Genomic DNA, 12375 nt, shown 5'->3' on the forward strand with positions numbered 1-12375 from the left:
CCCTCCCTTTTTTTCCTCTCTCTGTTGGGAAGAGGAGGGGGGGAAACGGGGGAGGGATTCTCAGCCTTGCCCCCATCTGATCTTTTAAGCCCCAGTTAAGGCTCAAACCACCACACCCAGTGAACTATCACTAATATGATATGTGCTCAATGAATAGCATATACAAACAGGTAACTCCAATGGAAACATTAAAGGATGCTTACAAGCTATTTTTATGAATGCAATCCCATCATCCATACAGGCATATTTTATAGATTCAGTGCAGCAGCTTGGAGTTCAAAACCTGGTAATATACCACTATTCTTATTCAGCATTTCTTATCAATGTGTTTTTTTTCACTAACAGATTTCTATTGGAATTGTAGCTATGAAGTAGCAACATAGGTAGAAGACTGCAAATACATAATATGCTCTTCAAAAGCTTAATGTACAGAGAAGTTTAAACTTAGGTTAAACATTTTATCAGCTATTCAACTGTGATTACTTTCAAAACAGAGTGTTCAATTACATTAATTATTTGTTCACAGCTTAAAGAACCTTCATGCTGATGTTAATTAAAGGGATTTTTAAAATGAAAAGACAGTACTATCCCTTATCTTTGGTTGGGTTTTTTTTGTGCCTATTCTGGATAACTGAAAGGTGAGATAAAAGCATTTTAAGTATCAGAACATGTGCAGTGAAGGCTTCCGATCTTCCAAATGACTACAGGGGATACTTATTGTAATATACAGTAGCTTTAACTGAATTAAAAATAAAATAATACAGCATATGAATTTCTTCTCAACCCCCTGCCATTCACTGTAATCTTTGATGCTTGGGTATACCCTAAAAAAATTGCTAGGGCAGGTTTATTACAGGAGATGAAGAGAACAGACCTCTGACTATGCTCTGATTTCATTCACCCCTGATTAACTTTAATATTAGCAGTTAATAAACAAAGAGCTGCAGCTTCTATTAAAAGCTATTGATTCCTTTATTTGAACATTTCATTTGACTGGAGTAGTGGAATAGAAAAGACTCAAACTGTAGTATCATTATGGTGCAAATATCTACAGTAACTGGTAACTTATCTCTTCTAAAGGTCAGCACTACTTTCAATTTACTTCCTTAATTTAAAACTCAAAGCAATTCCATCTTAAAATAAAGAAAATAAACACAGCAGACATGACTTACTCTGCAAGTCCTAATATAGTTTCTCTCTTGTATTGTGCATCTGCTGTAAACCTCTGTACATCCACTCCTTTGCCAAGTCCTTGCAGAATCTGAGCTTGAGTGAAATCCAGTAGTCGTTCATTATAGTAATGCAGCTGATTTATCAAAGTTGCTATTTCTTCAGGCCAGTCTGCGCAGTCATACTGAGAAACATGCTTTGTGACCATCTGAATCAGCTCTTTTGGATCAACCTGTGAAAATAATTGACAACATTTTGGAACAAATCCTGTGAATTTCTACCCCACACACACAAAATTGCAACTGAACCCTATTTTCAGAAATATCTGTTTCCATTTCAGAGGAGTTTTATGTACAAGAGAATTCCAAATTCTCATGATGTTAAAATTTATCCTGATGTTAAAATTGAGAGTATTCCATATGCTACAAGAATTCAGACAAACTTACCTATCCAAATTAATAGTAATGTTTTTCATTATGACTGAATTTATTTGTTTTTAAACTTCTTTTATTAATGTTCGAATAGGCAAATAATTGGTAAAACACTTAAACAAAACCAAAGAAACCTTACCAATCTCTCCTCAACTGCAAATACTGTTAATTTCTGGTTTAGAGTAAACTATCTAAAAAATACAAATGGAAGCAGGGGGAAGGGAGTTGTTACTTCACTTCTGATACACTTCTCTTACACAGAATTGATAAAAGGAATAGCTTCGCTTTTTACGTGTCAAGCATTGATACATTCAAACAACAGGAAATATTGAAAAATCTGCAAATTACAAGAGGCACTGCCTACACTCTGAAGTCTTCACAGAATCCTAGAATTGTTTTGATTGGGAAAGACCTTTAAGATGATTAAGTCCAACCATTATCTAAGTCTACCAAGTCTCCTGCTAAACCACACTTCTTCAGCAACACAACTCTGTGTTCTCATCCCGTCCAGGGATGATGATTCAACCACCTCCCTGGAGACTCTATTCCAGTGTTTGAGAGCCCCTTCAGTGAAGAAGTTACTTCCAATATCCAATCTGAACCTACCCTGGTGCAACTTAAGACCATATCCTCTCATCTTATCACAAGGGAGAAGACACCAATACCACCTTGCTACAAGGTGAGGAAAGGCTAAGGTCTCCCCTCAGCCTCCTTTCTCCAGACTAAACAACCTTCATTCCCTCAGCTGCCCCTCATAAAACCTGTTCTCCAGACCCTTCAGCACCTTCATTGCCCTTCCCTGGACCTGCTTTAGCACCTCAATGTCTGTCTTGTAGTGAGGACTCAAAACTGAACACAGTACTGGAAGGTGTGGCCTCACCAGTGCTGAGTAAAGGGCGACAAAACTTCTCAGTTCTGTTTGTCACATTCCTCCATTTGAATGCAGCTCTGTGTGATACAGTCAGCACACACAATAATTTGATTTCTCTCTTCCACGAGGAATGAGGTCACCAGCAGTACAATGTCATAAGAAAGTAAGGTGAATTCTGTATAGTGCCCACTGAGGAACAGCCAAAAGAGCCACCAAAAAAATACCTGGAGATGCCAACTGTAGTTTAATTATTTTCTAAAACAAATAGCTGAAGTAACTGCTGTGATCCCCAAAATGTTGAGTGTACCAGACATGTACTTTGTTTTTATTACAGAAGGTTCTGTTAAATTAGAAGCTAAATTTATGAACATTATCTATAGTACACAGCAGGGTAATACATGCACCAAATGTTTGAACCTTGAGGCGTGCTTGACTTGCTGGTCATTCTAAATTTATTTTCTTCTTTTCTTTTCTTTTCCTTTTTTCTTTTTTATGGTCTTTTTAAGTCTTAGCTGACAGGCTGCTCACCAACTCAGAAGAAATGCCACAGGCCATCCTTTTTCCTCTCCACATGACATTTTTCTGAAGCCTTCTAAACATTGCAAACTCACTGATTCTATAAACAACATCAGTAGTTCTTTCAAGGTTGCTTAGGAGATTGGTAACTGAATAATAAAACCTCAGAAAGGAGATAGGCAAGCAGAGCAGTGCCTCTACAAGACAATTTTATCAGCTGGAAACCAATTCACTGCTTATTATGTACCCTGGTACCTCATTTCAGGTGATACAGTTGAAAACAGACCATGGAGACAGGGAAAGTAAGACCAAGATGAGGAACCTGTTTAACATAATTGCTTAAATTCTCTGTACAGTCCACTGAGAAAGGAAGGTCCCACTGACAACTTAGAAGGGTACATTTTCTCTCTTTTGCAACGTTTTCCTTCCCTCCAGAGGGGATTCTATGAAGAATCCCACCAGGTTCTTCATAGAGCACACAAAGATTAATAGAATAGAATAGAATAGAATTAGGATAGAATAGAATAGGAGTAGGATAGGATAGGATAGGATAGGATAGGATAGGATAGGATAGGATAGGATAGGATAGGATAGGATAGGATAGGATAGGATAGGATAGGATAGGATAGAATTAACCAGGTTGGAAAAGACCTTCAAGATCATTGAGTCCAACCTATCACCCAACACCATCTAATCAACTAAACCATGGCACCAAGTGCATCATCCAGATAATCTGGCCAGGGACATCAAAGGCATTCTATGTGTATACCAATGATAAAAGAAAGACTAGAGAGGAGGTGGTCCCTCTCTGGAAGGAAACAGGGGACCTGGCCACACAGGGTAATTAAAAGGCTGAGGTACTAAACTTTGCCTCAGACTTAACCATTAAGGACTAAAAAAATTGCCCACTCTAAGTAAAGATCAGGTTCAATCTTCTTTTTTGTTTTTTTTTGTGGTGTTGTTTGGTTTTTGTCTGTTTTTTGGTTTTTGGTTTTTTTAACATTGCTACTTTGAGTCAATTTTTCTCTTGTTCCTCTCCTGCTCAGGAAGTGGCAGCAATTTTACAGCCACGGTAAGAAGGATAAATGATACAGAGCTCTCCTGCAAAAAAGTCATTGAGATAATATTAGGTCATTGTAAGGTTATTTAGCTGCTTCTTTCAGGAAGAATCTTTCCAACTGTGCTAAAAAGGACTATTATCCTTGTTTTTATGTAACTTCATCTTCAGACTGTAATATAGAAATGACTAAGAAAACTGATGGGAAAAATCTACTCACATCATCAAGGATCTGCTTATAATCTCCTCACATATTTAACTGTTGTTGTAGACCTTTCTAGACTGAAGTTGAAAAACATTTCCACCACCTTCTGAACTCTAATCTTTTGGCAGTCACTAAAAGCTGCAACTGTAGTAAGCCACAAGAATCCAAAAGGAAAGGCAGAGGACATGTTATGCCGTGCTCAAATTCTGGTTAACATCAGATTTGGTTTAAATCTTTTTCAGTGATCCTAGGAGAAGAGCATGCTACAGAGGAAGATAAGTACACCAACTTAATGGCTAGCAAAACTAGGAGATGACAGCACAGTAGCAAAACAAGAGACACCAGGGAGCAGGGTGTAAATCCTGCTGCAACAGTTCACTTTTATCCCTACCTTGCCTCTAGTGTTTGCCCTTCTCAAGCACTTCTGTGAGAACCAAACCACACCTCTGGAAAGCACTTACATTTCAGGGAGAACTCTTCCTAATCCTTGTAGCAACTGCCACAATCCCTGTAGCAAGAGATTCAGTGTGCTATAAATTTGATGAAGGGGGAGGCAAGAAAAGAAGAATGAAGAGAAGCACACAGAGGCAATACTTTTCATCACATACCAAAGCAGGAAAAAAAGATTTACAGGAGAGGAATAGTACACTCCAGAAGTAAAATCTATCCCTCCATAGGACAGTTTTTCATTGATTAAATCAATGACACTTGTCATCAACTGAGTCTATTGTCATGCTGTGAGTCAAGAGTACCTTAACTTAGATGTAGTACCATTATGAATTTGGGGTGGCCTACCTTTCAGACCACATCTATCTCCTGTCTCATGTGCTCAAAGCAAAAAATACAGTGTGTGGCTGAGATGGAAGACCAGAACATCATAGACATGTCTTTACTGTCATATCATTCAAGTGCAAGGATGCCTCCACACTCTTTGCCCTTCCACTGCTGCAGCTACATATAGATGGGTGACAACACTGATTTATTTAGGATTAGCTTTCACGACCATTTTTTAAACAGATAAAGGAACCAGCAAATCCCATCACTCACCAGTGAAACCACATCAAGACAACATATATCTACTAAAATACCTTTTATAAGCTATATCAGAATAAAGTTGCACAAATTAACAACAAAATGCATCAAGATGAGCTGATAATCTGCCATTATTAACCCTATAGGTAGATCATATACATTCAGATAACATTAAAACAATTTCCTGTTTCAGATTTATAATCTTCAGTAATCCATTAGAAGCTTTTGTAATGTCTTAGGTATATTTAATTACAATTGTTTTAAAGCCTGTTCATACTCTCGTCCCCAGTACTGCGCACAGCTGATGCAATTTTATGTGGTACTCAAAAATGTAGGTCAGAATTTTGTAGATCCAGGAATACACCTGTGAGCTCCAGTTCCCTAGCTTCCCTTCTCACCTTCACCACAGATTTCAGATTTCTTTTTTCCAAGAAATGAAACTGGTGTTTTAAAATTTCATTTCCAGATGAGTGGCTGTATAAGACAAATGCTCCTGAATGAGCTTAAAAGCCACTGCCACCAGCTCACTCTTGAAGTGGCCAGGTTTAGAATATTCTCAATCTTATGTCATACAGGCAGAACATGTTAGAGAAAACACAGATTAGACCTGAGGTGACTGAGGCTTCACAGTCCTAGTCTGTTTAGAGGTTTCAGGCTAGTACTAACTTTAAATGATTATGTGAATTCCCAAGGAAATTAGCATAAAGCAAATATGTATAAATTCTTGACAAAAACCCCACCCAAAACCAAGAGAGTTGGTGAAGAGCAACATGAAAACACAGGCAAAAACTTTCAATTTCAGTTTATTTCCAAAGTCCTGCTTTCTTCCACCATTAGGCAATAAGGACCTACTATAACAATTCACACTGCAAAAATGTGATCATAAATAATAAATCTGTTATGTTGCTTTATGAAGAGAAATACACTGTGAATACAAAACTCTACAAAAGGCTGGAAGATTACAGTATTTCAAACCTAGAGTCTGCAAGGAACAAACTATCTCTTATGTTGGGGGAATGTTTTGGGGTTTGTTTCTTTTTCATTTCTTTTGGGTTTGTTTGGGATTTTGGTTTCTTTGGGGTTTGCTGTTTGGGTTTTTTCAATTGTAGGAATGTCGTATGCTTTTAAAAATCACTGATGAGACATAATAGTTGAAAACTGAAACACTGGAAATAGGAAAGCAGCATATGACATGACACTACCACTTCAAGACCATCACATTAGAAAGTAAGTGAATCTTACAAAGATGAAATGTTGCCCAAAATGCTGGTATGATTAAAGACATGACCTAAGTGGAATCCCAGGGATATTTTCTGCCAACAAAGCCACTAGAAGAGATTCAATTAGAAAGGAGTGAGAGTTAAGATATTAACTTTGAATTAAGAATGAGATGTTCCTAGCACGCAACCTTAAAATAACATTACCTGCTGTTCTCATTTCTGGTTCAGAAATTACACGAAAAATGTTAATAGAATTAGGCTAGGCAGTGTACAGCATCTATTCTACAAAACCATTCTGTATTTGAAGAGGTACCATAGTCACTACCTACAATTACCAGCATACTCAAAACTGGAGTGAAAATGCAGTTAATAAATGTTATTGCAGCTATACATTTTGTTTTAAGGTCAAACAGTCACCCACAAAATTAAATCATATAGTCATCCAGGATGTCTGCAGTATTTATAGACTACTGAATGTTAATATATGCATGTTAGGCTAGAAATTGCCTTGAATTTTTACTGAAGATATTTTTAGGTAGATTCCCAAAAGATGAAACTTGGTTACAAAAGTGACAATCTTTTAATAGCCAGCAGCGGATGAAGCAATGACAACAAAGTGACTTTAAGCCTAAATAAAAACATCAGGTGTAAGTCAAATCAACTTAGTTACCAGGGCAGAAGTCAATGTTGCTGCAGGAAAAAAAAAAAAAAAATCAAACATTTGCAAGAACCTGCTATTAAGTAATAAAACCAAAATAATTTGATAAGTTGTCCATGAGTTGTACAATCTGCTCTAGTACTCTGTTTTAAATGCTTTTCTGCTTTGTTTTTAATCGGCTATTCTAGCATGAGTGAGAAAATTATTCATCCCTAGAGAAAATATTTTTATATTTTCTGCCTTGTGTTCTCTTAACACACTGTCTCCTGTGGAGTAAGATATTGACAAGTCAGGTTTAGGTAGAAAAATTTCAATTTCACCTGACAGCAGTTTTAATGATACCAACATATGATAAGTAAAAGGTCAAAATGTCAACTGAAAGAATGTCTCTGAAAAAAGACAACTACTACATAGCTTTGAGTGAAGTGCCTACCAAATTAACTTCCCATTTGCAGTCATCACTGCTGTCAGTAAATAATGCTGCAGTTTAGGTAATTATCCTAACCTTTTATTTATCTCCCTTTTCACTTTTAGAATAGTCTTTAAGCTTGAGCTATATTGCAGCACCTGAGCCATGTACAGACTTTGGGACAAGCATACACGCCTACTGTAAAACTTCATTAGAACATGATACAGTTTAAGTATAAGGATGTATCCTTTCAATTTGCACAGTTACTGGACTGGATACATGTAAATATTTCTATATCTTACTAATTTAAAGCTTGAAAACAAAATATTTCATGAGCTGTAGTTTCTTCTTCCTCTTACCAGTTTCCTCTTCCCTGACAGTTAATAAAATACCAGAAGTAAATACTTTTTTATCACAATCCTGTGACACTGATAACCCTTTCAATTAGAAGTATGAATTTTTCAGTGACCACCTCTTATTGGGATGTACGTTTTTATGAATAGCTTTTCAGGCTAAATTTATGGAGGCCAATCTAGCATTTACCCTCAACTCTCCAAAATAAATAAATAACTAAATAACTAATACCAAAACAAAACATCAACCAACCACAACAGAAAACAAAAAAACCCAAAACAACAACCAAAAAACCCCAACACCCAAACTAACCAACAAAACCAAACTCAAACAAACAAAACCAACAACAACCAACCAAACAAAAAACCCACACAAACAAAAACTCCACTGCCAATAGCCAAACCACCAAATGACAAAGAGATGAAGGAGACAGCTCTCGCACTTGATGGGAATTAAGACTTGTCTGAAAAGTTACCTATACTGTCCACTCAGAGAACTAAAAAAAAGGCTAAATTATTTGTCTTCTAAGATGAATAGACAATTTCAGTCAGGCTTCTTGCAAAATTTATTATGCCCACTGACTGGAGAAAAGAGTCAGAGAAGCACAGAGAAGGAAAATAAGAAAAGGTAAGGCCAATGGGCTAGGGAAAAACTGCTTCAAAATGCTATTGGTCACCTTTGTACTGTTTCCCAGAGAAGAAACAAACGCTTTGAAGAAGGAAAGCATTAGTACTTAACCCAACTACCTCCCCTGAATGAAAAGCTACAAACACATCTCCAGAGGAGCACAAGCAAACTAGACCTCAAATCCCTGCTGAAATGAAAGGCTGGTTTGAAGATCTTCCTTTCTAAAAGAGTGTTTCTGAACAGCTGGCTCAAGAAAACACTCTGCTTTCAGAAGCAGGATTTAACAGAATAGCTTATATAACTGTTGAGAAACAAAAATAAGCAACACTGTAACCATCATCTTCTTTTTCTAAGTAACATTTATCTTTGAGAAATAAAAAACCTCGAACAAACCCAACCATTTAACAACATCTCCTTTCTGAGTGATTTAAATATTATTTGGTCCTAGCTCTGTAGTGTTGTGTGCTTAAAGAAAAAGGAGGATCTATGATACACTGTCTTAGCTGTATCAAACACACCCCAGAGGAACACAGTTGTCACAATCTGACTGCAATGTCAGTAATTGCTAGATTACTATTTCAGGGATGATACTGGAAGATATTAAAAAATGCCCAAAATGACTCCTAGTTCAGAAAAGATTATTTGTGCTTTAAACCTTCTAACACAGTAGTGTTTAGTGAGCTCTCAATTTTCGTTAGCTTCGATATTTATCCATTGTTTGAAAGAGCGTTTATAGAGGCATCAATGAGGAGTAAGTAAATCAATGACCAAAACTCATAAAATGTGATTGGTAAAAGAGGAAATTAAAAGGACTACAAAAATGTCTGGAAAGTGTCTTATGAAGAACAGCAGAGCCAATAGCAAAAAGTTCTGAAAAGTCACTCAAAATCAGGAAGCCAGTGAAAAGGTACGAAAGGAGCACTCACAGTCTATAAATTGGCAAGATCTTTATGTAATCCTCACTACTGAAGGATGTAGAGGAGAAAATTTGGAAGAGCTACTTAAGTTAGAAGAAAAAATCTGGGAAGCATCAGTCCAATTGGCCAAGTCAGAATCAAATAATCATAGAATCAGTCAGGGTTGGAAAGGGACCACAACGATCACCTAGTTCCAACCCCCCTGCCATGGGCAGGGACATCTCACACTAGATCAGGCTTGGCCAGAGCCTTGTCCAGCCTGGTCTTAAACACCTCCAGGGACAGCACCCCAACCACCTCCCTGGACAACCCATTCCAGGGCTTCACCACTCTCATGGTGAAGAACTTGCTCCTCACATCCAGTCTGAATCTCCCCACCTCCAGCTTCATTCCATTCCCCCTAGTCCTATCACTACCTGATATCCTGAGAAGTCCCTCCCCAGCCTTCTTGTAGGCCCCCTTCAGATACTGGAAGGCCACAATAAGGTCACCTTGGAGCCTTCTTTTCTCCAGACTGAACAGCCCCAACTCTTTCAGTCTGTCCTCATAGGAGAGGTGCTCCAGCCCTCTGATCATCCTCATGGCCCTAAGTTATGTGCTTGTACACTACCATAAGCAGATGGAATTCCCCCCTCAGTTCTCAAGAAACACCAACATTGAAATTATGTTATAGGCAAGCTAAAGTGCATCAACAAACATTATAAAAAAGGAAAAGAAAAAAAAATCCACTGTGCATGAGTGCAAGTTGCATTGTGACATAAATGGAGACAGAAAACAAAAACAAAACAGTGGGGAGGAACACCTGCTTTGTAGTCACTGAATAAAAGTGAGGTGAAAGTAGACCTAATTCTGCTTCTTACAGAGAGACTGATAGAAGCTTCCGTAAGCAGCAAGTAAAAGAAATTTGAAGCAGGTTAAGTGTACAGAGCACAAGTTCATTCTAAAAAATGCATCCTTTCACATAGTGACTCAAAGGCCAGGCTACTACTTTGTAAAACTGAACTCCCAGCTTCTTTGTCAACTGCAGGCTTCATCAAAAGCATCACTAAGGAGAATCTCCGAGGTTGCTGTTTCAATATAATGCCAGTTGCAATGCATGAAAGGACAGGAACGAAATTCATTTTTCTTTAAATAACAGGTAATAGAATTTAAAAAACGCTACTAATTTTCTGCTATCAGCAATTTTCCTCGTGTGCTACTAATTACAGAGTTACCATTCCCCTCTGCAACTTCACCAGTATTTGTTAAAACTGGTGCTCGGTGCTCTAAGAAAATGCTTGCCTCCCAGTTAAGGTCAGTAAAATACTCCTCTCCAAACCCACAGAAACATCTCAGCATGAGATTAGCACGAGGAATAAAATATTAATTAACCTTAGAGTAATTAACTTTTTCATTCTTTTCCAGAGCAAACAATCTTATAGAGATATTTATTCTGGTCACTTATCAGATCATCAGGATAGGACAAATGAGAAGATAAGCTGTTAGGTGCAAAAATTATGCAGAAAATTTATTTCTCATCTATATGGGCTTTTCTTCTCATTTATTAGAACTGCAAAGTAGGGAGTGGTGAATCAGAGTGGTAGTGGGGAGCCTTGATACTGTTGCAAAAAAGGCGCAGCAGCAGACAAAAACACTGGGCTGTTGCCACCATGTAACCACAAAGATGAAGCACATCATCATAGGGGCTGCTATGAAGAAAGCTAACCTCATCCCTGAGATGGCCGGTACAGACCTAAACCAAACATAAATACAGCTTCTCAAGGAGCAAGGACTCTCTTCTAACCAATGTCCATTTCTGGAAATGTTGTTCTTGTATCTGGCATTATTCTTACAGACCCTTACCTGTGGTTTTATTAGGTTGTAGACTTCCTTTAACATTTTCCTCAAGATAAGAAACGAATATAGCTTGGATGCCCTGAACTGTTGTAACAACTAAAATTCAAAATTGTCTTGGGTACAGAACTAAAGCAGTATTGGGCACAAAACTGAAGCAATACTTCACATACAAATTCCTTTGTTTCTCTTAAAAGCAAAGTAATAACTTCTTCAGAAAGAGAAATTATCACATTGATATCCTTTTGGGTATCAACAGGACAATAAAAATAAAAAAATTAATGAGAATTTCTGGCAATTTATGATTCTGTTTTCATGTGCAGATATTAGCTATCAGTATTTCATGTCATGGTAATAACAACAAAAAAAGGGTAAATTATGCCAGAAGTACTCGTGTACTATTTTTAAAGATTTATATAATGTCAAAGCAAACACAGGAAATGTAGACTGCATGCTTATATACAACCTCTTAGAAATTCAGCTAGAATTTTCACACAAGATGCTTGATTCGGACTGCTGAAACCACCTCTAGTGTAACTCTGATGCCGCTAAACAAATGCATGATCTTACATATTCACCTTGTAAGCATATGGTTGAAGTGCTAGATTTGCATCTTTACAGGATATGGAAATGTTTAGAACAGGAGGAAAAAAAGGATTGGTTAGCCAAAGACCCTATCAGTAGGAGATAAACTACATGGTGCTATTAATAAAACTTTGCATATTAAAGTGCAGTTGGAGTAGAAACAGTTCCATCTTTAACATCTCTGTCCTCATTCTTATGATTTACTCTTTCAAAAAGCTTCATAGCTTCATAAACTTTAAAAACACAACATCCCCAAAAAACCTTTCTTTCATCCAGAATAGAATAGAATAGAATAGAATAGAATAGAATAGAATAGAATAGAGCAGGTTGGAAGAGACCTTTGAGACCACCATGTCCAACATATCATCCAACATCATCTAATCAACTAAACCATGGCACCAAGCACCCCATCAACTCTCCTCCTAAACACCTCCAGTGACGGCAACTCCACCACCTTCCCAGGAAGCCCATTCCAATGGGCAATCACTCT

General features: G+C 37.4%; 1 protein-coding gene across 1 annotated transcript in view; it reads right to left on the reverse strand.

Annotated features, from left to right (window-relative positions):
• Positions 1-12375, reverse strand: part of NBAS (NBAS subunit of NRZ tethering complex) — a 151576-nt gene that overhangs the window by 62341 nt on the left and 76860 nt on the right. Inside the window, exon 41 of the mRNA XM_009909471.2 lies at positions 1173-1402. Within this exon, the coding sequence (XP_009907773.2) occupies positions 1173-1402 (230 nt within the window). The remainder of the gene's footprint in view (positions 1-1172; positions 1403-12375) is intronic.

The sequence above is a fragment of the Dryobates pubescens genome, chromosome 3 (genome assembly GCF_014839835.1).
Source record: "Dryobates pubescens isolate bDryPub1 chromosome 3, bDryPub1.pri, whole genome shotgun sequence".
In the NCBI taxonomy this organism is placed as follows: Eukaryota; Metazoa; Chordata; class Aves; order Piciformes; family Picidae; genus Dryobates; species Dryobates pubescens.